At 36.7% G+C, this 27251-nt stretch overlaps 1 protein-coding gene across 5 annotated transcripts in view; it reads right to left on the bottom strand.

The window, feature by feature from the left end:
* LRP1B (LDL receptor related protein 1B) overlaps positions 1 to 27251 on the bottom strand; it is a 1938012-nt gene that overhangs the window by 125668 nt on the left and 1785093 nt on the right. For all 5 annotated transcript variants that reach the window (XM_084800259.1, XM_084800256.1, XM_084800258.1 and 2 more), the window contains 5 exons: positions 24318 to 24424; positions 10696 to 10825; positions 9397 to 9503; positions 8925 to 9057; positions 2353 to 2475 (listed from right to left, as the gene is read on the bottom strand). In XM_084800259.1, the coding sequence (XP_084656385.1) occupies positions 2353 to 2475; positions 8925 to 9057; positions 9397 to 9503; positions 10696 to 10825; positions 24318 to 24424 (600 nt within the window). The remainder of the gene's footprint in view (positions 1 to 2352; positions 2476 to 8924; positions 9058 to 9396; positions 9504 to 10695; positions 10826 to 24317; positions 24425 to 27251) is intronic.

A 27251-nucleotide genomic window follows, 5' to 3' on the forward strand; every position in this document is an offset into this window, starting at 1 on the left:
TCTGTGACATGGGATCTGTTGCCTGTTTGTTGATCATTTCACTCTGGTGGTGCAGCCTTGCCAGACCACAGAGGAAGTAGATGCAGGCGTTCCCTGATGAGACTTGACAGGCTGGGGTCAGATGGTAGTGTAGGAGGTCCCTCCCTTTCTGAGTACTCAGGAAGGGGTGGCAGTGGTGGGGGGGGCGGAGAGGGAGAGAGATAGGACTAGGAGATGACAGAGGAGACTACAGTTGGGATGTAAAGTGAATAAATTTTTTAAAAATTAAAAAATTCAAGTGACAGATCTTTTGGGAGAGGCATTGGAGCAAGGGGAACACTCCTCCATTGCTGATGGGAGTGCAAATTTGTACAGCCACTTTGGAAACCAATCCTGTGGCTTATCAGAAAACTGGTAATAGATCTCTCTCAAGACACAGCTATACCACTCCTGGGCATACACCCAAAGGATGCCCCATCATACTACAAAGGCAATTACACAACCATGTTCATAACAGCTTTATTCTTAGAAGCCAGAAACTGGAAACAACCTACATGTCCCTTAAGTGAAGAACAGATTTTTTTAAAAATGTGGTACACTCTTACAACAGAGTATTACTCACCTGTTAAAAACAATGACATCATGAAATTTGCCAGAAAAATGGGTAGAACTAGGAAAGATTATCCTGAGTGAGGTAACCCAGACTCGAAAGACAAACATGGTATGTACAGACTTATGAGTCGATTTTAGCAGCAAAGTAAAGAACCATGAACCATGCTACAATCCACAGAACCTGAGGAGCTAAGTCACAAGGAGGGCTCAGGTGGGAACTCTTCCATCCCATTTAGAAGGGGAAATAGAATAATAAACACTGGAGATGGATTGAGGGCTGGGAGGAGGAGAGTGGATGGGGGAGGTGTGCAGAGAGGAGCAGAAAGGGTCAGTTGTGGGTGGGAGAGACAACTAAAATCAGGGTGTCACATCTCTGGGACAAGAGAGAAATTTAGGGCAATGGAAACCTCAGAAATCCAAGAGAAACATCCTTCCTAAGACACTTAGCAATGGGGTATACAGAGCATGAACCAGCCACCTCGTGTAATGAGTAAGCCTTCCAATGAAGGAATTGGGACACCAATCCAGATTCAAAACACTTGACCTACAATTTTCCCTGCATACAAGATGTGCGAGGGTTAAAATTTAGCAGGAAATGAAGGAATTGCCAACCAATTACTATTCCAGGTTGAGACACACACAATGAGAAAAAGCCCACCCACGACACCGTTAATGATATTCTGCTATATTTGCAGACAAGGGTCTAAGCATAACCATCCTCATGAAGGTTTCGCTCAGCCACTGATGGAAACAGGTGGAAAGACCCTCAGCAAAACCTTAGGCCAAGCTTGAGGAATCCTGCAGAACATGGAAAGGAAGGAAGACGGGATGAAGGAAGAAATAGTAGTAGGAGCCAGATGGGTAAAGGACACCACAAGTAAACCTCCAGAATCAACTAGCTGGGCACATAGGAGCTCGCAGAGACTGAACTGCCCACCAGAGAGCATGCATGCGACTGATTTAGACCCTCTTCACAGATTGTACAAGTCATACAAGTTGTGTACCGTGATCTTCATGTGACGCTCCTATCCGAGGGGCTGTCTCTGACTCTGTTGACTGCCTGTGGGACACTTGCCCTTATCTGGACTACGGTGTCCAGGACTGCAGGATATAAATAAATTAGTTAACTAAGAAAAATACAAGAAGTTATTTATGTTGATGATCTCAAATTTTACTGTTTTTTTTCCATTGGACATATTCTGGAAACAGTATTCACAAGCAACTTGATCATAGAGAAAATATGCTGTATTTTGGGGTTTTGCTTGTTTGTTTGTTTTTTAAGTCTCGATACTGAATAGATAACATGATTTTGTGTATATTGCACATTTATTTTAGAACAGCCTCCGCAGTGACTTCTTACCTCTGCTATAATGTCATTTATTATTTACATATTTATATTTACCTACTATTAAAATATCCTTATCATTTAACACACATTGAGATGAAGCCAAAAATACTTAAAGATACTCACTCCGTTCCAAACCCCAGCTACTTTATACAAATCCTTCTAAACTGCACATTGTATCTGCTAAATAGTGCTGACCTGACAGGCTCATATGCTAGTGTGCTCTCTACAAAGTGAAGAACTTTTAACAGGGTGATCTCTTTATTATCAGGATAGAAGCTGTATCTGACAATATTCTATATCTACCGGACCCTAGGATATGACATTTGTAGATCAACTCAGTATTTCCCTGCTGCCCTTCAGAGTGTTAGATCACAAGATGAGAGCTCAGTTAAGAGCCGCACGAGAGACCATACCACACATGTCGGGGGCTTCGTCTGAGTTGTCGCCACAGTCATCTTCTCCATCACAAACCCAGAAGCGCAGCTTGCAAAGGGAGTTATTGCACAGAAACTCATCAGCTCTGCATATACTTCCTCCTTCATTTTTAACAAAGAGAGATTAGAATATTAGTAAGGCCAGACCGAAGGGTTCAGCATCCTCTATTTTTTTCTGTTATTACTACTTTATTTTCTTATATTTCTTTCCTGCAAAATACCAGAAGCAAGCAATTTCCAAACACTTGGATTTAACAAAAAGCTTATTCCTAATTACACAATGAGTTTGTTTGTATAGTGGAGTGAAGAAAATCACAATTGACCAAGGTGGGCTGAATAAGTGACTGTGGAGTCCTTGACCATAAATGAGAAATCTAATTATGTCCTATTCCCTAAAGACTCAGGGACCATCTTGGAAGAGAGGCTGAGAACATTGTACAAGTCCAAGGACAGTAAAAAGCAGGGTCAACTCCTGGTGGTTGTAGCTGGCCTTTGCTACTTTGTGGTGTTTCTTCTTTTTCCCCATCCTTTACCCTGCCACTGGTTTCAACCCATATCACTACATAGGAGAGAAAGAAAGATAGAGGGGGTGAGAGAGAGTTTCCTGAATCTAATTTCTTTTTTCTTGTTTTTTCTTTGAGCACTACTACTAAAAACCTGAAACCTACCCCCCTGAAAGATCACCAACCACCCACAATGCCTATCAGGGCTCTAGCATTTATCTACCCTCAGTAAAGCCTCCAGAATTCCAAGGGTCACATAATCACAGATCCTATCTACAGCTGGCAAAAACATGCGTCTGCTAGAGCATGAGGGAATTCATAGTCAGTGGACAGTTTGTGGACAGTCTAAAGCAGCCCCATAGCCATTCATCTGGTATTAAAACATACTTTTATAAAATCATATTTTTATAATATTTCTGTGGGTTTTTTTTAAGAACCAAAAAAAAAAAAATCCAGAATTCTCACTCCAGGTGGTGGTGGTGCATACCTTTAAGCCTATCACTTGGTTGGCAGAGTTAAGCGGATCTCTATGAGTTTGAGGCTGGCCTGGTCTACAGAGTAAGTTCCAGGACAACCAAAGTTACACAGAGAAGTCCTGCCTCAAACAAAACAAAAACAAAAACAAAAACAAACAAAACTGACAACAAAACCAAACCAAAACAAACAACAAACAAACAAACAATACCCCCTACACACACACCAAGGAACAAAACAAAACAAAACAAATTAAAAAACAGGATCAAAATGTGTCCACTCTACATGACAAGATTGCATTCATGGACTCAGCAACTATGTAAACCTGTTCAAAAATCTCAAAAAGATCAAACAAATATATATTTGAGCGTTGATGGTAGAAGACCTTGTCAGCCCCAACAACCATAGCTATGAATTGAAGGTTAGTGGCTTCTATAGTAAGAAGTTAAGGATTTTTCTTTGTTTATTTGTCTTGCTTTGCTTAGTTTGTGTTCTTTTTTAAATACATTACTTCTGTTAAGTCAATCGCGATCCAGTAGATGCCTCCCTGACCCCAGCCCCCGCCAGAGAATATTATCATCAGAAATTGAGCTCACTCAGCTACAAAGAAGAAAGAAAAGGGGAAGTGGAAGGAAGACGAGGAAAAGGAAGAGGAAGGAGGAAGAGGAAGGAGGAAGAGGAAGGGTGGAGATGGAGCAAGATGATTGTAATGATGAGGATAAGAAGTTGGGAGGAAGATGGATTCAGGATAAGTTAGATGGAGGAGGAGAAGGTGAGATTTATTAAAATCACTGTATGTGCTAATGAATTTTGCTCTAAAATATTAATTTTTAAACTTGTGACTCTATTTGATATAGAATAAAAGGAAAAAAATAGTTGTTTTAAAATTATTCCAATCCTAAAACACCACCCTACTTACTCACTAAAATTTTATAGTAATTGCTAAGATGGTCTTTGTAACATAAATAATAGTTTTGCAAAGACAAAGTAATTTATCAATGCCATTTATTAATTTTTTCCTATGAAATTTGTGCAATCTGGCATTGTTTTGTATGTTTAACATTTTCACAGAAAACTACTCAAAATACAAATCTTTTAAAATATAAAATTTATGTGTCAATACCACATGCAAAGAACCCAATGAGCTAAGAAATTTGTAGTCTGCGTATGGAAAGATAAGAAACACAAGGTAGATTCCAATGGTTAATGGGGTCTGTGGTTCCTTTACTTCTCTGGACAACCTATTAAAGTCACAGAGATTCAATATCTTCATCAATGACAAAACATAATTAATTAACTTATAAACACATATTCACAAGCACTACTGAATAATATAACACAGAGATACAAATTCAGAATTAAGATCAAGAAGTGAGATTGTTTTCCGATTAGAAAATGCTCATGATTCTTATTTCTGTTGTGAGTTACAAAGCAAGGTCATTATTGTATCAGGGTCACTTGGCAGAGGTCACATAATTGACTTTAAAAATCGCTTAATATGATCAATTGCAGACATGCTTAGAGGAAGATAGCTACAGACGAACTTCCTGGGAAGAAATTTAAGTAAAAGTTAAAGCAGAGGCTAAGGATTTCTGCAAAATTTCAGAAGCTGAACTAGTTTAGCTTATATTGCCAACTTGTAGAGCCAGAGAAGTCTAAGACACACAGGAGGGCAGCTTTTAAGAGCCAGAGAGTTGGCTGGTTGACATTCACACTGGGGGCTTCAAAGTCCTGTGCTGATCACTGAAGTGTTCCCTCATTTCAAGTGTCTGTAATGCTGACCTCTAAACTGCTACAGTCTAAAAGTAATCTCAGTGCCAAACCTATATAGCCCAATATATAACCATTTAATATGTTTTCTCTGAAAACAATATAAAGGAAAGCATGGATGGCCTGTAATTGTAAAGGCACACTAAACATGGTGGTATTAATGTAGTGGTATATGCCTTGATTCCAGCATTTGGAAGAGAAATGTAAAAGTACTTGAGTCTAGGCCCAGTGTAGGTTATATAGCTAACTAGGTAGACTGAGTTTCCAAAACAAAGAACAGGAGGATGAGAAAAGAAGGAAGGAAGGATGGAAAGAAGGAAAGAAGGAAGGAAGGAATGAGAGAGAGAGAGAGAGAGAGAGAGAGAGAGAGAGAGAGAGAGAGAGAGAGAGAGAGAGAAAAGAATCACATGAATATGGAAGTCAAGAATGCATTGCCTTAATTTCAAATCAAAATCCATTGATTATTCAGTAGAGGCATTTTTATCTCATGTAAGAATGGTTTAAATTATTAACCTCGTTGCATGATCTATTTTACAACAAATTAAATTAAAAGATGCCTACGAACTTTTTATATGCTTTGATTTTATGCATATAAAATTCTATTTATAGCATATCAGTGTTGTTAAAAGGAAAAGTGATCTCCCTAATCTATTGACTTAATTATCATTTTATTTGTATATGCCCAGAATAGTGTTGGGCATTGCACTGTTTTTTATCAAGAATAAAAATATAAATTTGAGCATAATTGTAACAGTGAACTAAAATATTTTGTGATAACCTACAAACAACTTCATATTGTGTCTTAAAGAGTTTGAATCTGAAGCAATGCATCATGAGGCTTAGCATCCTGAGTTGGTTATAGTGCTTAGTTCTGAAATGGCCTAAGGCACAGAGAAGCAACAGAAAAAGTACAACTTAAAGAAATTGGCTGGATTAACATTCCAGTTTTCTAGGCATATTCCTGGTCAATTGAAGAGGTGACTATTAACAAAATAGAATGCATAATACCAGGCTTAACAATGACATATCTGAACTATAACTGAGACACTGGCAGCTTCACAAGAAAGCTGGTCAAGAGGATCACACAGAAAGCCACCATGGAGCGTTCTCATATTCAGTAGGGTTGACAGACGCTTTAACATGTGATAAATTTTTATAAAGCACATAAAGAGTTTACATTCTTTGAGCTTGTGTTTCCTAAAGAATATTGTCAATCGTTTTTCCACCCATGCCAGAAAAAGTAGAACAAAGGATGAAAGTTCAAGCCATAATAGGCAGCAGGTTTTTTGGGATCATATAATTCAACCTTCCAAAATGCAAATAATGCTTTTATTTCCAGCAGGCTTGGAATGTTTGGAATATTATAGTAACCAAAGCTGAGTCACTGGAAAAATGTGTCATGCTGAGCCTTAACTGTGTGTGTGTGTGTGTGTGTGTGTGTGTGTGTGTGTGTGTGTGTGTGTGTGTGACTCTGTGTGTGTGTGTACATGAGTGCATATACATCTGCTTTATGCTGTTATGCATGTGTTGGTACATTTGGCTGTGTATGTAAGAATTAGAAGCCAAAGGTAAACTTGACACCTTCATCTTGCCCTATTGCTCTACAGCTAGCCACTTCAGACAGGGTCTCTCAATGGACCTGGAGCTAACCATCTTGGCTGGACTGACTTGCACCATAAGCTGCTGAGAGTTATTCTTCTCTGCCCCATTAACCATGGTGTTACAGGAATAAACTCAATTGGCCTGTATATGACTGATGCGGATCAGAATGATCCTCTTGTATTTTGGGCACTGATACATTGAACACTCACATACACACCTGCAATTCCTTTACCTTCTAGGATTTGTTTTTTCAAGTGTCCAAATTCAAGGATACAGGACATGAACTTAAAGGAGGCTTATTTTGGCATTCTATTTCATCAGAGTTTTGAGAAATATTTATCCAATACCAAAGTTACTTCCTGAGATTAAATTAAATACTAAAATTGCAAGCATTGTCTTTCCTTACAAGATATAAAGGCAAGAACAAATTGTTCAGTCACCAAAATATTTAATTTGAACATAATTTCCTAAATGCATAGAACTGTAGCGAGCTTAGACATGTGAGTAGACAGTGCAGATGCGGCTTTGTCAAATGAAAGCCATCAAATGAAATATACTCAGACTCAGTTCCTTCAGTCAGTGATGCATTAAGGGGAATTCATCTCAATATGAAAGATACTTGAGATTCCCAGGTTCCTCAAGATGTCATACAATAGAGCATCAGTATATGAGGGTATGAGATGCAATGACAGTTGACATGAACAAGGCAGACCTGGCAGTGGCAACTGGCTTTCACTGATGACTACTTGGGCAGTATTTCAGAAGCACAACCAGTGCCATAGCTACACTAGGGCAAGGGGGTGAACCAGAGCATGGAAGGGATTATCTTATCAACTAAACAATAGTTGCAGAGCCTTTTATAAGAGAGTGCAGTAATTTGGTGCTACTATGTGGTCCAGGTGATTCCTGTTCCTAGAAAGACCAACTGTAAAAAGAGAGTGTGAAGAAAACTGAAGATAGACAGCTACTTCAGATGCTTATATTTTCCTTATTTTCCATACTGTATTGTAGATTCTGGGGTGGACTGAAATTCCTTGTAAATATAAGACCTTGTCAGGGTTTGATATGGTGACATTATGGAATCATAAAGCACTTAATCTTAAGAAGCAGAAATATTTTTTTGAGACAGGGTTTCTCTGTGTATCATTGGCTGTCCTGGACTCATTTTGTATACCAGGTTGTCCTCAAACTTACAGTGATCCTCCTGCCTCTGCTTCCTGAGTGCTGGAATTAGAGGCATGTGCCACCACCGCCCAGCAAGAAGCAGAAATACTTAAACTACACAAATTCTAAGAGCATTTTTAAATGTTGGGGAGCCTGTGTCAGTACCGTTTTTGTTGTTCATGTTCCAGATATTGAAATGTAAATTCCATTGAGAGAAAGCTGTGATCAAATTATGAAGCATTGCATTTAAACAAGCCAAATAATATAAAAATCAAAGTTGCATAGCCTGTCATCATTTTAACTTTCAGTATATACTTTCTTTTTAATTAAATTAATTTATAATAACAACTGACTAATCTAGATTTTTAAAAAATTAGGGGTAGCTCATCTCAACAATATGACAAGAGAATTCCTGGCACAAACTAAAAGTTACATGTTGTACAGAGAACAACTGTGTGCAATCCAGTAAAACATGTGTTCCTCCTGTTCTCTCAAAGAAAGAAAGGCCACATAGAAGAGAGGCACCTGCAGAGCACAGAGAACTCCTGTGCAGTTGCGCTGCTAAAAACAGTGTCTTCTATGGAGTCTGTGCCCTCTTGTACAGAGGCTGTGTCCTATTTCTATAGATACTTGTCATGTCTCTATGCAGACTATATCTTGTCTTTACAGAGCCTCTGGCCTCTTCCAAGGCTGTGTCCTCTCTGGAGGTTGTTTCGAGTGGTTCTCAGATTGTATATCAGTTATACAGTGTCTAACCTGGTCACATTCTCCCATCAGGCATTCTATAAATGCCTTGGATCTGAATGAGTTTTCTCCCATTGTGCATAGTTTGGGATTACATCTTGTCTCAAAATTATGTGGCTTTTTCTTATTTAGAGCAGTGTATTATGGAAAAGAACTTAAAGAGCTTAAAGAATTATTCATAAATCTTGCCCTTTGCATGTTTTATAGATACTATCCAGCAACTTTTCTTCCTTTTTTCACTTATGGACACACAGACACACAGACACACACGGGCATGTGCATACAGGACCTTACCTCTTCCACAGTTGTCTTCATCACTTCCATCTACACAGTCATAAATTCCATCGCACAGCCATCGAATTGGAATGCAGTATGCTTTATTTTTGCATTGAAACTGATCTTCCTTACATTCTATCACACAGTCTGTCTGTTCAAACACAATGGGCGCACATCAGTTTTCATTAACAATGGTAGAATCACAGACAGTATAAACATGACATTCACAATAGTGGATGTTTGCTGTAAAGAGGGATTCTTTTTATTTTCTCTTAATGAGCACAACTTCTACAACTAACAGTGTGCTTTAGGGTAGAGATAGCATGAAGGTCCTTCTATTTGCTGTGGAAACTATATTCCTGTCTAACATATACAGAACATAACATGTAACTATAAATAGCCAAAAGCAAAATTCAAAATTAATTCTTGCATTTGCTTTTTAACCTCTGGTCATGTGATTCAAAGGTTTTAATCAAATGATAGACTTTACCTCATCAGAGCCATCAGCACAGTCAGATTCTCCATTACATTTCAAAGATGCTGACAGACATCCACCACTGGCACACATATATTCACTTGATGAGCAAGCAGGAAAGGCTAAACAATTATAAAGCTGAGGTTTAGATTAGACATAGCAAAAAGAAGTTACTCATTTAGAAGGCAAAATATATAAAAGAATATGAGAACATGAATTTGTGGACAGACTCAGAATCATATCTTATGCTATTTAAAAATGAACAATGACTAGCATTAAAGACCATTTACATTGTGTTTTACGCCACTATTTTACTATAGGGAGAGCCCTTCAAAGATGTGAAGTGTTAAATACACAATGAGCTAAGTAAACAACATATATCATTGCGATCATATTCTATTAATCATGAGGAGTTAAGTGAGGGTCTCATAACTATAAATTATTTGAAAAAATACATTTTCAAATACATAAAGCAGAAAGTGAAATTTTGTCATGGGCTCTAGTGATATCCATTTGAACATTTTTCTCTTTAAACTTAAAAGATAGCGTTTGTGTAGTTAACCAAGCTTATAGAATTTATAGTTGCTTCTCTTTATGTTTTTTAGTTTCTCCAGACAAGGCTTCTCTGTATAGCTTTCATCATCCTAGAATTCACTCTATAGACTAGGCTGGCCTTAAACTCAGAGAATCACCTACCTCTGCCTCCCCAGTGCTATCATTAAAGGCATGTACGATCACCACGATTTTTTTTATATTGGACAGTGTAATTGATGTATCTAGAGAAGCACTGTATGTTTAATGAATGTGTTGGAGAACCATTTTTACAGAATAGAAATATATGAATTAAATTGTTTTTCTACACCCTGGAAGATTTTCTAATTTTCCTCTGACTTGGGTATGAGACATAAATACAAATAAAATCCATGTGCTTCTCAGCTGGCTAAATCCAACTGCTGATGACTGTTCCCGGGCTTCGTTTTCTATGATAAGAATTTGATCGTGCAGTCATTTTGGTTTAAGAGGGACCAATTCCAAGATGTATGGTAAGGGAGAGGCACCAGAAATCAAAACTAGGTGCTTAGTACTTGGATTCCATATGTAAGGAGTGATCTTATCTGGCAAAACGACTTTGAGACATTGGAAAAAAACACACACAGATTTCTTTTTTTTTTTTTTTACAGATACTCCAAATGATCTCTAGACACCTCTGCAGTGTGTGCCTGTGTTAACAGTTTTCTGGACATCACTGCATTTGGTTTAAATTCTATCAAATTAAAACCAACTACTGAGTCTGATGCTCTCCTCTCACTTTACCTGGTTCGCAGTTTTTCTCATCTTCCCCATGTTGACAGTCTTCATGCCCGTCACACTTCCACTTGCCTGACAGGCACTGACCGTTGGAACACTGAAATTGATCTTTGGAACAACTTGTTTCACAATTTTTCTGTCAAGTATAACATAATTAAATAGATAATTGAATTAGATTTTCAAAGAAACATGTCTTCAACGTGGAAAGAAAACTAATGTTTATAAGAGCTTAGAATCCACAAAAATCTGCATACGATAACTCATGTGCTGATTGCTGAGCCATGGATATGACAGAGTAATGGCAATTTTCCCCTTTCCTGGACAGATATTTTTCTTTTTCAATTTTTAAAAATTGTATTTTAAGAGTATCAAGTCTCTTCTTGGTAACCTGCTGTCCTTCCTCTGAGTGCCACCAGGTCTCCTCCTCCAGGGAAAATGGTCAAATATGAGGCACCAGAGTACATGAGAAAGTCATATACAACTCTCCACTCTACTGTGGAGAATGTTCTACTGTCATAGGGGAGGAGAATAAGGGGAAAATGGGAGGGAGGGAAGAATGGGAGGATATAAGGGATGGGATAACCATTGAGATGTAACAAGAACAAATTAATAAAATAATATATATCTTGGAAAAAATTATATTTTAAAATTAAAATACAACACACCATTTCTTTCCTTCCCTTTCCTCCCTTCAACTGCCCTCATGTGCCTCCGTGTCCCCACCCCTCACTCCCTCTTAAACTTATTTCTGCTTTTTGTTTAATTATCTTTGTGCTCTCTTCAGGCCAGTGAGACCAACTACACACATGTGCACATACAAATGCACACATAAATAAAGAAATTAAGCCTGCCTTTACAAAAAAAAAGATTATTAGTTTCTTTATAAACAATACAGAGAAAATTGTCCTTTGTGGAATAACACCTCTAGAGTTGAAACTGCTTTTAGCAAAATAAGTCTTGGCACTGCTTGGGGTAAAAGAAAAATTTCATTTTTTCCTGTCTTATACTGACATTCATGCAACTTAGGAAAGTGTCGTCTTTATTCTATCTAATATTAGTTGCTGCCAGATATATATTTTAGACTTGCATTTCAAGGCTGGTATCAGTCACACAGATTAAGAAGTCCTGAACTTAAATATAAAATTAAATTACTGGGATATTATCCATTGAGGAAAGAGGCCAGCAGGGATCAGCACATCTCTGCTGAAGAAGATGAGGAATGCAGAGTGTAATACTACAACAGAACTCTTCCTTGAACACAGTAGATCAACCACCCTCTGCCTTCAGAGTGCTGAGATTAAAGGCATGCACCACAGTACCTAATTCTTTCCTTTATTTCCTTTCCACTTTTCTATATGTCCTTTTCACAGTTTGGAAGCCTAGTCATTTCTGGTTTTGTTCTGAGCTCACCATTCCCTTTATCCCACTTAACATCAGGCTTTTCTTTAATCTTTGTACACTTCCTGATGCTCCCTTCCTCTTCAAACTGTACACTTTGTATTATTTTTCCTTGTTCAGCTTGTTTCTTTTCATTTTAAAACTATACAATTCAGTTTATATAAGACTGACCACTAATAACCACAGAAATGCAGTCAACGCTAGGCTTTCTTGAAATCTCCTGTCCAAACACAATCCAAAACTCTTCAATTTAGCCTAAGGCAGACTTTCCAGACAAGCAAGTAGCAGCTACATTCTTTGCCAAAATATCATAAGATGTGTCTAGGCCACATACTAATATTCTCCTCTAAGACCACTTGAGCTAGGTCCCTAAAGGACAAACCAGACTCAATGCCACTGTCTTCCATGCTCCTACTAGGATGGTCCATAAAGCCCTGTAAAATGTCCAATTGCTTTTCTAGCCCAAAGACCCAAAGTATTCTATATTCCTTCAAATAAAATCATGGTCTGACCTATCATAGCAATACCCCAGTCCCTGGTATTAACTTCTCTGCTGTGAAGAGACATCATGACTATGGGATCACTTACAAAGGAAAACCATTAACTGGGCCTGCTTTACAATTTCAGAGGTTTAGTCCATTAATATCAGGGAAGAAGACATGACAGCCTGGATTCAGACATGGTGCTGGAGGAGGAGCTGAGAGTTCTACATCTGGATTGTCAAACAGCAGAAAGGGGCAGGAGGGGGGCTGCCTTGAGCTTCTGAAATCTCCAAGCCCACTTCCAATGATACAATTCTTCCAAAAAGCCCACACCTAATAGTGTCCCTCCTTATGGGCCTATTGGGGACATTCTCATTCTAACTATCAAATGTTTATGGATTCTTTCTTTGTTTTTTTTTTGTTTTTTGTTTTTGTTTTTTTTTACCACTACACTGGTTTCTGTAGTGGCTGCATGAGTTTCCACTCACACCAGTAAGACATGAGTGTTCGGTTTACTCCACATTCTGGTCAGCTTGAGCTGTCACTTAAAAAAAAAAAAAGGATATTCCCACAGCAGTTCTAATCTACATTTCCTTGATGGCTAAGGACATTCAACCTTTCTTACAGTGTTTCTTGGTCATTTGAGTTTCCTCTATTGAGAATTCTTTGTTTATGTCTATACCCAACTTAAACTTGTTAATTTTTTTTGATATCTAGTTTTTAGTTCTTTCTATGTTTTGGATATTAATCCTCATTCAGATGTGTGGTTTGTAAAAATATTTTCCCATTTTTTTAGCCCTCTAATTCATCCAAATGTTGGTGTTGTCTGTGGTGAAGCTGCACGGTCTCATGGGGTACAATTTACTAATTGCTCATCTTACTGTCTGTGGTAATGGTGTTGTGTCAGGAAGTCCTTTCCCGTGCCAGTGAGTTCAAGGCTATTCTCCATATTCTCTTCTATCATGATCAGTTTATCTAGTCTTATGTTGAGTACTTTGACCCATTTGGAGTTGAGTTATGTGCCTGGTGATAAGTGTGGATCTGTTTGGATCCTTCCACAAGCTCCACCATCCTGCTTTCACAGCATCACTTTCTGAAGTTTCTGTCCTTTTCCAGTGTGTGTTTATTTCTTCTTTATCAAACGTCTGCTACCCATAAGTACGTGGATTTATGTCTGGGTCTTCACTTTGACTCCATTGATTGTCTTGTCTGTTTCTATGCCAATACTGCTGTTTTTATCGCTATAGATTTATAGTACAACTCAAAATGAGGGATGGTGATGCTTCCAGCAGTTCTTGTATTGCTCAAGATTGTTTTAGATATACTCTTGTTGTTGTTGTGTTCTTTTGTTTACCATTATTTTTGGTTTTTTTTGTTTTGTTTTGTATGTGTGTGTTTCCATATGAAGCTAAAAAAAAACTTATCCTGTCAATTTCTGTGTGGGAAACACTGTGTTGGGATTTTGATGGGGATTGGATTGTATATGTAGATAGCTTTGGACGTGGTAGCCATTTTTACTATGTTTATCCCAGTAATCCAGGAGAATGAAAGAGCTTCACATCTTCTAACAGGTTCTGCAATTTCTTTCTTCAAAGATTTGAAGTTTTTAATCATGCAATTATTTCATGTGCTAAGGTAGAGATACACCAACATACTTTATGTTGAATGAGGATATCGTGAAAGGTGCTGCTTCCTGGATTCCTTTATTTGTATGTAGGAGCACTACTGATTTCCGTGAGTTAATTTTGCTACTTCACTGAATATGTTTCTCAGCTGTAGAACTTTCCTGGTGAATTTGGGGGTAACTTGTGTATCCTATCATATTGTCTACAAGTTAAGCTCTTTGACTTCCTCTTTTCCCATTTTCCCCCTTGATTTCTTTCAATGGAGAAAGTGGACAACATTGTATTGCTCCTGATTTTAGGGCCATTATTTGTGTTTCTCCTCATTTAAGTTGATGCTTGCTATATACTCGCTGTAACCTGCCATTATTATGTTTATTTATGTCACTTGTATCCATAATCTCTCCAAGACTTTTATCATGATGTGGGTTTGGATTTTCCCAAAGGGCTTTTCTACATCTAATGAGATGGTCATGTGGTTTTTATTTCAGTTTGTTTACGTGGTGGAGTACATTTACTAATGTTTATATTGAATTATCTCTGTATCTTTGGGATAGAGCCTACTTGATTATTCTAGATTACCATTTTAGTGTGTTCTTGGATTCAGTTTTCAAGTATTTTATTGAAAAATTTTCATAAAGTTCATAAGGAAAATTGGTGTAAATTTTGCTTTTTTTCTTGTGTCTTCATGTGGTTTGGGTATTGGGGTAATTGTGGCCTCACAAAATAAGTTGAGCAATGTTCAGCCTGTTTCTATTTTGTGAAATAATTTGAGTAGATTTTTTTTAAACTCTGGTAGAATTTTCCCCAGGGTGTTTTCTCCTCCTCCTCGTCCTCCTCGTCCTCCTTGTCCTCCTCCTCCTCTTCCTCCTCCTCCTCCTCCTCCTCCTCTCTTCTTCTTCTTCTTCTTCTTCTTCTTCTTCTTCTTCTTCTTCTTCTTCTTCTTCTTCTTCTTCTTCTTCTTCAGTAGGGAGACTGGTAATACTGCTTCTATTTCACTGATGATTATAGGTCTGTTTAAATTGCTTGTGTTGTCTTAAATTAATTTTGGTGAATGGTATGTATTGAGAAAATGACCTATATGATATTTTGCAATTTTATGGAATGCAGATATTTAAAGTATGTTCTTATGATTCTCTTGGTGTCTGTTGTTAAGTACCATTTTCATTATTTCTTAATTTATTAGTTTGTATCTTGTCTTTCTGCTTTTTAGTTAACTTGGAATAGTGTTTATTTTTTCTTTGTATTATTTATTTATTTTTGGTTTTCAGTACAGGGTTTCTCTGTGTAGCCATGGCCGCCCTGGACTTGCTTTGTATTCCAGGCTATCCTTGAGCACACAGCAATCCACCTGCCTCTGCCTCCCGAGTGCTGGGTTTAAAAGCATGTGCCACCATAGATAAGGGTTTCTTGATTTTATTGATTTTCTCACAGAACCAACTCTTTGTATCACTGAGTCTTCATTTTGTTTGCTTTGTTTCTATTTTTATTGATTTCAAACCTGAGTTTCTTATTTCTGTTGCCTACTCTTTTTGGGTGTCATTTCTTCCTTTTATTCTAGATCTGACAGGTGTGCTATTAAGTTGCTACAATAAGATCTCAAATTTTAAAATGTACACACTTAGCGCTATGAACATAAAACTGCTTTGATGTTGTCCCACACGTTTGGGAATGTTTTGTATTTATATTCAGTCAATTCTAGAAAGTTCTAGAAAATTTATAATGGCATTTGGCTCAAACATTTCTGTTTAGTTGTTGTCCAGATGACCTATTTATCGGTGACAGTGTCATACTGAAGTTTTCAACCATCAGTGTGTGAGGTCATTATATGCTGTAGTACTGTTTCTTTTTTTTGGGCCATGGATTGAAAGTCCCTCTTGATGAATTTCTCTTTTCATGAGTATGTAGTGGTTTCCCTTTATTCCCTAATTTGTTTAGGTTTGATATCTTTCTTGTCAGGTATTTTGGTCTTTTACAGTGTCTTGTATTTCCTGGATTTTTTTTTTGGTCTGGTTTTCAGATTTAATCTTTTCTTTGACTGATGTATCCATCTCTTCCATTGTGTCTTCAATGCCAGAGGTTCACTCTGTGGGTCCTATTCCCGGTTCTAAATTTTTCATTTCCTGATTTCCCTCAGGCTGGATTTTTTTTTATGATTCTATTTCTACTTTCAGATCTTAAAAGGTTTTATTCATTTTCTTCCACTGTTTGTTTGTGTTTTCATAGATTTCTCTAAGGAATTTATTTGTCTCTTTAAGAATCTCTATCACATTCAGAAAGACTGTTTTAAGTACTTTTACACGTACTGCAGCTTTGTTTGTACATTCAGGGTGGGCAGGATGTGAAGCAAACAAGAAGTATGAGGGGAGGTCCATACTCTCCTCCATCTCTCTCCTCGTGCCCCATCTCTACTCATCGCTTTTCCTCTAAACTGATCCTCTTACCATTCAGCTATTTGTGGTTCAGGTTTTCCTTTAAGGTATATGCTCCTGAATGACTGTGAAATGATTTGTAAAGGTGGCCACTTCCATTGTTCAAGTAAAGGTTTCATTTAGAAGTCAAACAGGACAACACATACCATTTTGGAAATCCCTCAGTTCTTCGTGGTAGATAAATGAGCTTGACATTCACCCATCTCTGGTTTGAACATTGGTTTTAAAAAAGATGTTCTGGCCAAAGCATCTTCCTGAACTAATATTTTTCTCATGTAAAATTATTTCTATTTTCCCAACCTGCACTTTTTCATCTCCCACAAATGGTTTAGCTGTCTTGTAGCTGTGGACATGGCCAGGATGAATAAGGTAAATCATTGCTGTTCTTTCCAGTTTAATCCCCTGGTAAGGAACAAAGCCATATTTCCTATCTATTATTTTATTTTTGCTGATAGATGCTTATTAGACTTCCTTCTATATCATTCACATTTTTGTTCCTATATTTCCTCAAATATTACAGAATTATTACTTACCAGAGCCTTTCATAGGTGATAATAAAGAGGATGTTTCTTGTATTTTATGAACTCACAGACTTATCTAAATTACCACTATCTAAACTACAGGGAAATGCAAATCAAAACAACTCTGAGATTCCATCTTACACCCATCAGAATGGCTAAATCAAAAACTCAAGTGACACCACATGCTGGAGAGGATGTGGAGAAAAAGGAACACTCCATCATTGCTGGTGGGAATGCAGACTAGTACAGCCACTTAAGAAATCCATCTGGTGCTATCTCAGAAAACTGGGAATAAGGCTTCCTCAAGACCCAGCTATTCCACTCCTTGGAATATACCCAGAAGATGCTCCAGCACACAAAAAGGATATATTCTCAACCATGTTCATAGCAGCCTTATTCATAATAGCCAGAACATGGAAACAGCCTAAGTGTCCCTTGATAGAAGAATGAACAAACTGTGGTGCATATATACTATGGAATACTTCTCAGTTATTAAAAACAAGGAATTCCTGAAATGTGTGGACAAATGGATTGAACTAGAAATGATCATAATGAGTGAGTTCACTGAGAAGCAGAGTCAAATGGTATATAAACACTTATATCTGGACACTAGCCCAAGGGGTATGTCCCATGAAAGTCTTCCCTTACCAGGAAAGTGGGACAGAGGTGAGGACATCCTATTGGGACTCTAGGTTAGAGAAGTATGGGAGAATGGGGACCTAGAAAGATACAGAAGGTCCTAGAAACCTACAAGAAAAACATTATGATGGGCAGATCTGGGCCCAGGGGTCTTGTTCAACCTATGGCACCAGCCAAGGACTATATGTGCAGAAACTTCAAACCCCTACCCAGACCTAGACAATGAGCACAGCATTCTCCACCCTTGAGTGGAGAGTGGAGACTGACTTTCACACGAATTCTGGTGCCCTATATTTGACCACGTCCCCTGGATGGGGAGGCCTGGTGGCACTCAGAGGAAGGATAGCAGGCTACCAAGAAGAGGCTTGATACCCTATGTGCATATACATGGGGAGGAGGTCCCCCTCAGTCACAGTCATAGGGGAGGGGAGTAGGGAGAAAGTGGAAGGGAGGGAGGAATGGGAGGATACAAAGGATGGGCTAACAATTGAGATGTAATATGAACAAATTAATAAAAAATATATATAAAAGAAAAATCACAGATTGTTAAGAAAATAATTTTGGATCTTTTAAAAATTATTATTTTTTTATTTTTATTTTTACCTATACATTTATATTATTATACACATATACAATAAACTACCTACAGCAAGAAAAACGACTAAACCATCAGGAATTATATAAATGTTGCATTCATAGTGTTTTGGCTATTCCTATTTTGCAGACCTGAAGAAACCATCTTTCCTAAATTTCTGAATATAAAATTCTGAACGTAAATCAATAATCTATCATATTTCATCATTATCAACTTAAAACATCTATCTAGATCTTAAAACATCTTAACCTCTAAGCAACTAAGTTTATTGTAAACTTAAACGATCAGGTCTTCAATCTCACCAGAGACATGAGAAGGAATACAAATAATTACCTGAGTAGACAGGGAATGCAAGTAAACAGCTTCACAAATGAGAAGTTGACAGAGACAGTTTGATTCCTGAACAGTCACTCAAAACTCTCCATAATGTTGGAGCATCATCTTCTGCCTTCTGGCCTAATATATCTGACAGAGAGATTTGTGTGGCAGGAACTACTGAGGACTTGCTTACCCTGTCTGGCAGAGTTTGACCATCAACTCTGCCTGTATCCAAGCTTACTAATTATTAGACAAAATTTTCTCTGTGATGGAAATGAGGACATTTTCCCTAGTGGATGGTTTGCTACATTTGAAGTCATCTATCTCCATAAGGAGGTTCTTTGATGTTTATCATCCTCTTTGAGGTATGTTGGGTATTGCCAGGAGTTAACCTGTCTCATTATCAATGAATCTTTAAAATAATAATAAAAAATCTTTAAATGGTATATTCTGTATGTCTCTGAGGTTTTTGAAGACCTTATGTAACTCCTTTACCTTACCTTTCTCCAGAATCATATCTATCTGTTGCACCCTAGATGTATATTGTTGTGATAAAAATAGACTAGTAATTGATATGACCATGATTTGATCAACTAACAATTAACCTGCACAACTTACTTACCCTAAACAGCCTGCAATAACACTTTCAAAGTATTGAAAGTAAACCTTGTATTATAATTGAGTTGTAAGGCTACAATATCGCATATCAGAGCAGAATTCTTCACACACTGTATATATATATATATATATATATATATATATATATATATATATATATACACACACACACACACACACATATATATACACAGTGTGTGAAGAATTAAATTTGAATTCTATCCCAATGTATCTAAAATTAAACTTATTTTGCATCTTGGATCTTTTATAAAATGCATCTCAGAGAAAGTTTTACTAGAATCGGATCTGTCTCTGTGTCAGGAGAGTGTAAAATACAAGGCACATGAAGGCAGTGATGCCTAGTGATGTAAATATTTATAGCATTAGAGAAAGAGTCTTTCTTTCACTGCTTGTGAAAGAAAGAAGTCAGGCTGAAGCAAAAGGACTGCCATGAGTAACAGCTCATGGTGGCTACAGAGTGAGTACCAGGCTAGTTGGGGATACCTAACAAGCACAGGAAGACCCAACTTACCCTCATCAAAAAGAGACTTCCAGAATGTACTGAGTGAAAGTGAACCTCCTCAGCTAACCCTAGATCTCAGAAAACACTTTCTGGTTGTCACTATCTAATTGCAGAGGCCCTTATTTTTGACCTATATAGTATACTTAGTTTCTTCAGTATTGAAAAATAATGTTGGATTTCATTAAAATTCTCTCCTGTTCTTATAAAATGTATCATTTTTTTGGTTATTTTGTGGTCACCTTTAATTATTGTTATCAATCCGCAGATATAAAATAACTCTTGCAACCCTAGAATGAACACCTCTTGACTATGGTGAATAATTTCTGTAACAGGCTATTGGATTTAGCTTGTAAGTATTATGGTAACGACTTTTGTATCTATGCTCATAACATATATAGGCTTAAAGCTTTTTTTGGTCATGTCTTTTTCTGGTTATGACATATAATTAAGCACCACATACAGAAAAGTCATGCATATTTATGAACCAAGAATTTAAATCCATTCCATGATTACAATAACTATTTGAAAAACATTCCTAGACTTAGTGAATAGTTATATTAGCATCATTTAACTAAAATAAATTAATAAAAAGTTGGACCAATGGTTCTAGCATTTTGACAACAATAGAGAAAGTGGGTCTTCTAGGTGTTTTCTAACATAAAATGTTAAGCTGAAATGAATTATTGTGTGGTATTGTGTGTGTGTAAATTTATGAGGACTTGCTGTTTATTATTTTAAATAATTAATAGCATAATTTAATCGACCACAGGTTACTGTCATGTGCATACTATGATCATCAACATTTCACAATTCATGTTTCTTCTGCCCTTTAAATATATATATTTTCCTGCGTATTTTAACACAACAATGGCACTGAAAGTTTAACAGTACCATATAATAAATAAAATTTCTGTATGTTTAAACCATATAAAATATCTTTATTTAATTAAATATATTATTTGGCAAAATGAAGATTCAATGTAGGTCTATAGAATGAATTAGGTACAACTACACTGATATTTAAAACTGTTTCCCATTCTTTCTTTTTCAGAAATATTATTAATTGCTTAGAATGGTTTTTGTCCTTTTAAAAAGCCCTACATTCTGAATTTCTGTAATATTTATTCTTTGTAGATTTTATAAATATATTCAATATATTAATCTTCCTCTACTAACTCCTTTTCTTGCAACTTTTCAAAAATTTATTTATTTTCATTTAATATCTATGAATATTTTGCCTTCATGTATGTGGAAGCATCATGTGCATGCAGTTTCAACGAAGACCAGAAGAAAGAGCTAGAATTTCTTGTGACTCTAGTTATAAGAAGTTGTAACCAAGTGCTATTTACCAAGGAGACATCTCTTTAGTTTCAACTTACATTTTCTTAATAATATTAATATTTTAACAAACCTTAAAGTGACTTTTGAGATCTTATTTTAAGTGATATTATGAACTCATGGATTTTACACCTATTGTGTTTTAGTCCATTGTAGCACTTTTTTTTCCAGATACTGTACTAGTTCCCTTTGTCAGTCAAGGCCCTTTCAAGCTTGTCTCTATGACCCATGGTCACCGACCCTGTAGTCCTGTGTGATCTCATCCTATGGTGTTATTAACACTTCATGGTGTGAGGTTCTTTTCTCAGACCTAGAATTACATGTCCCTTGTAGTAGCCCCGCTTCTAATAAGTGAAAAGTGATATTTATAAACCACTATGAACAGTTGAGTGAGCCTGCATCTCTCTTGGTTTCCTACTGTTTTTAGAGGTAGATGGTTTAGAGAAAAAGAGAAATATTAAGCAGGATCTCATACTGATTTTTTATTTTATTTTATTTTATGTAGCCATGTTTAGTATCAGACAACCTAAGTTCAATACCCAGAGCCCACATGGAGGAAGCACAGAACCAATTCTCCCTAGTTGTCTTCGGACCACATCCATATTATGGCATGTGTTTTCTATCCTTCCATGTACAAAAAAATAGAAAGAAAAGAAAAGAAAAAACAAATAAAATAAAAATTAAAAATTCAAAGATAATTCTTTATGTAGCCAACAGAGAGATACACTTGGCATCCGATTAAGAGAATCTAAAGTTTAACCTTTAGTTCATATTGTTTTGAGAAGATATTATTAACAACATAACAAGGAGTATACATTAATGGAGAAAAATTACAATTCTCCCAACTTTTCTACTTACTAGTAATATAATCTTATACGCAACTATCCTTTCTAAATTTCTTCTAAGTTCTCTTTTTTATCGGTTGCTTCACTGTATTTTATCAAGCAAAATGCTAGTGTAGACTTTAAAGAAAAAATAGACTTTACTGTGGATTGCACTGTCTGTAAATGACGACTATATTAAAGAAATATTTCTTTAGAGTATTTCCCTGAAGACACTTAGTAAATAGAAATACATTCAGCCAGGAAAGTACTGTGTCCAAAAAACTCAGTGAATGAGATGAATGCTGTTAATAAATATATTTACTTTGAAGTGAATAAAATTTCGGAAAGATTTACACTAAAATTAGATTTTAGATTCTTCTTATATATTTTGAACATCTAATAACAACAGGCAACAGGAAGTCATAAGGCTCAAGCCATATGTTTAAAGTTTCAGAAGCATGTCAGGAAAACAAGATTAAAAATGGCAACATTGACATATCGTGCATAAGTTTACATGAAATATATTCCCTAACTTGGGAATATTTAAACCATTTTATATGATGGGTTGTAAATAAGTATGTGATGAATCAGTGTAAACCATATAGTCACCTTGTAGAATCTTGTTTAAACATTTAGGTTTTGTTTATGAATAACACTTGAGCAAAATGAATATTTTCCAGCTTCTCCTAATATCCCTTTACAACTCAGAGGTTCAGGTTTACAGGCCTTGAAGTGAGAAGTCACACACACTCTTGGCCAACTCTTGTGTTCCGAGCTGGATGAATTTTCCAAAATGGTTTCTATTCTTGTAAGTGGGAGAAAGGCAAAGTAGAAGGATCCAGAGGGTCCTAGAAGCCTACAAGTAGAACATTATGATAGGCAGATTTGGGCACAGGGGTCCCGCTCAAACGAAGGCACCAGCCAAGGACAATACAGGCGGTAAACCTTAAGCCCCTACCCAGATCTAGCCAATGGACAGAACACTCTCCACAGTAGAGTGGAGAGTGGGATATTACTTTCTCACATACTCTGGTGCCTCACCTTTGACCATGTCCCCTGGACAGGGAGACCTGGTGGCAATCAGAGGAAGGACAGCAGGTTACCACGAAGAGACTTGATACCCTATGATCATATAGAGGGGGAGGTAATCCCCCTCAGGAACAGTCATAGGGGAGGGGAATAAGGGGAAAATGGGAGGGAGGGAAGAATGGGAGGATACAAGGGATGGGATAACCATTGAGATGTAACAAGAATAAATTAATAAAGGAGGAAAAAAAAGTAACAATAAAAAAATAAATAAATAAAAATAAATAAATAAAAAAAAAGAATAGTGGTACACTGGGAAAACGCTACATTGTACACACTACTACACAAACAGTAGAGGTATGTTGTCCCTCTCCCTCAGTCATAAAATCAGATGATGTCTAGGCAAGTTAGGCTTGATGCAGCACCCTCTGAAGCTGCAGAGGGAGGACCCTCTACAATCTAAATTTGATGCAACGATTTCTATACATGGCAAATGCATGTATTTGCTGAGGAGCCAACAAATATCTAAATCAGTACTATATGAGTAAAAGAGCAATGACTCCTCTCAAAAACTGAAAAACTCATTTTTTTGGGGGGGGGCTCATTTAAATTACCTATATCCTCCCACATAATTAAAGTAAGAAGATTCTTTAAAGTGATCATTCCTGCACTTACCTTGGGTGATATAAGAAAAAAAAACCCTTGTATGATTAGTCTTAAAATTCATGGAGTCATGTGATACATAGCAGGCTAGACTAAGCACAATTTTACAGAGTTTGTCCATAGAAGTTTACAGAGTTGTCCATAGAACTTATTTCTTACTTTCACCCAAAATATAGCCCTATAATCAAGATTGTGATGCGTCATCTAAGGAAAGTTTAACCCACGGTTTTATGAAAATCGATGAGCCACAGTGAAGATTGTAAGACTGCAGGCACTGAAGAAAGACTTTTAAGTGCATAAAGTATTAGCAAGAGTTGTAAATACTTCAGCAAAATTATAAACAAATCCGCAGGTGGAAAAGACACCAGCACCATAGAAGAGGTTTTCCAACCATCCTATTTCCTGATCAGATATTTAACTGTGGAGGTAAAACAGACTATAAAATTAGTTGTCAGTAGTAGCACAGTTATTCTGTGAGGTCTGTACAGCATAACACAGACATTAAAAACTTACCCAGAGCACGAAGACCAGGTGCCCTCCGGAGCTGTCATTGGTCATGTTTCACATATTGAATGAGGATAACCTCACATGAAACCTGATTTACCTTTTCTGTTCACAGGGATCCCTACCTCATCAGAGCCATCAGCACAGTCAAACTCTCCATCACACCAGAACCTTGATGAAACACAGTCCCCATTGCTGCAGAGAAAGTCTTTAAGTGTACAAGTCTGTGGCTCTGCAAGAAACAAGGGGTAAGGGTGTTCATCAGCTTCACTCTGGTCAGTGCAAGGAGGTAATGGGAAAATAAAAGAGACTAAGCAAGCAGAAGTGGTGAGATTATTTAGGGGGAAAGCCCATGAAGAATCCATAGAACATACCATATGAATTTTCAAATGTAATTTTAAAGTTATTAGTAGAAATCACCATTAGGAATTGAAAACTGTAAAAGATCAGTTATTGTTTAATGAAACATAGTTGAAAAGTACAATCACATGTAGAAAACTTACATGCTAATTTACTGTGACTTTGTCATTTTTTTTCTAGTTTGAGTTCTAAGCCATTTAATGTATTTAATAAACATTTCCTGCGACTCTGTATCTAGTACTGTGTTTAATAACATGATAGGAAAACTAAGTATTGATAGTGAGTTTTAATTATGTATGCTTGGGGTTTTATTTGCCTGATTTTGTCATAAGTGAATCTAGAGTTCATAGAACAAGAAGGGCAGACAAACATAGCATTCAGAATAGATGGGGCTGGAGAGACGGCTCAGAGGTAAAGAGGACTAACTGCTCTTCCAGAGGTCCTGAGTTCAATTCCCAGCAACCACATGGTGGCTCACAACCATCTACAATCCAGTCTGAAGCCCTCTTCTGTCCTGCAGGTGTACATGCAGGCAGAGCACTGTATACATAATAAATACATCTTTTTAAAAAAGAATAGATGGATAGGCTTTCTTTGAAAAACAAAAAGCTTATTTATTCGTGTAATTGTTTCTTTAGCCCTATATGCTATACCTATTAACTTTGAAAAATTTATCACTATTGATTTAATTTTAGTTGGACATTTTCATTATAGAAATGACATCAAATTGCATACCTTAGCTGCTTGACTTCAGACTTATAGGTAATGCGTTTTGTCCCATGTTGAGGTCAGATTTCAGAATGTGACTCTGGTAAGTTATCAAGTGTGACAGTTGTTCATCACCCTTCTCCAGACTGGCATCTTGGACGTGGAGAATCTGCCGTTCTCTTCCCTACTCATTGTCTTCTTAGAAATAGTTTATTTATTAATTTTAACTTATTGTTTGGTTATTTAGTTCTACTTTTAGGTATTACATAAATATTCTCTAAGCATATTTCCACTCATTGTCTTAGCGGATGAGGCTTATGCAGTATTACCTTGGCCCATGTGTAGGAGGAACAGATAATAGACATCAGTCCAGAGGAACACTCATATGGAAACTGATGCTTTCTCTGTAATGTCTAGGAACAAAGCTACCTTCTATTAGAAATCACTCTACTTGAGCTGTTCAACAGGTCAGCCTTCTGTTAGACATCTCTGTCTATGAGCTATTCAGCCTCTGAGCATTAGCTGTGTTTGGCTGGTGTCATGACATCCACAGTTTTGTAAATGGGAACTTTGAAGAAATATGAGAATGTAATATGTATCAGAGGACATTTTGTTCTGCTTTAGAATTGACCTTGTCATAGCATATTACATTTTGTCTATAAATAAAGTAAAATGTTTTTCGGAAGAATGGCAACAAGTAACTGGTTGTGCTTAATAACGAGACCTACAACCCCAAGTTTAAGCCCAATCTGGAGTGTAATACAAATTCCAGGGTGGCTTGGCTAAGTAGCAAAAGTTTTTCTCAAACAAAATTGAAAACAATGAAAAAAAACCCACACAAACAAAAAACAAAACTAAATCCCAGACATCAAACCAAATAACAAAAATCACAGAAACCCTACTAAATGGGTTGACTCTAGGAGGTCTCTCTGTGCCTTTTTTCTTTGTTTAGTGGCCATTAAGTAATAGCTTCTTGTCTTTATAATATATATTATATTATATATATTATATATAATATATATATATCCCTAATTTTAAAATAAATTTATTGATACTAATAATAACCGTAACTGCCAGGTGCTAATGATCTAATTGCCATTAAACATTAGGAAAATGTATGGCTGAGTACTTGAACTAACTTACTGCTCAAACCTCAATACAATGCTATAAGGCACATACATTGGTACTCTCTAAATGAGCAAACTGAGGCACAGAAAGAATAGGAACTTTACACTAAATGAGTGACTATTCAAAGTAGCTAGTGTACACTGGAATCAGTACTATCCACAACCATGCTTGTCACCAGTACAGTAAATATTATTTTCTACAGATTGCAGAAGTGCTTGCAGGGGATAGGAAGATGACTTTGTTTTGTTTTGGCCCATCTATTTATTTACTCTCATCAGCAACATATTCAAAGCTATAGTATTTTACTGAGTTTGTAAACACAAGGAGTTTTACTCTTAGAAAAAAAGAAATGATTGTGAAATCCCTGTAATTTATGTAAAAAATGAGGGTTAATAATGAAATCACTTTTTCTTAGAAAAATAAATATAGGTGTGCCTAAGAGTGAACAGTTTTTCTTGTGCTGCTATAGCTTGTGTTTATTCTATTCAAAGGCAAATATATTTGCTGTGTGTTAAATGGCTTCACAGGCTTTGACATATTTTGCTGTATGGAGAGTTAGAAGTTGCTGACGTAAGGATCTAAGTAAGTTACATATCCTCTTGGTAACATTTAATTAATAGCTGCATAGTAAACTTATTTCATAAATGTTTATCCTAAGTCACTAGATTTGCTGCTCCAGGAAGTAAGGAGTGAGACTGCCATTTTTCATGAAAATGTCTTTAGTTGGAAGTGTTAATTCTGAGTAATTTATTGCCATGCCCTAAAATTTACCAGCACATATACCTCTGAACAGCAGCAACGATGTTTCCATGTGCACACAGGTACCATTGAGGAATGGGGTATATAATGCATTTTTAACTCTA

Source organism: Acomys minous (genome assembly GCF_964271855.1).
Source record: "Acomys minous genome assembly, chromosome: 10".
NCBI lineage: Eukaryota > Metazoa > Chordata > Mammalia > Rodentia > Muridae > Acomys > Acomys minous.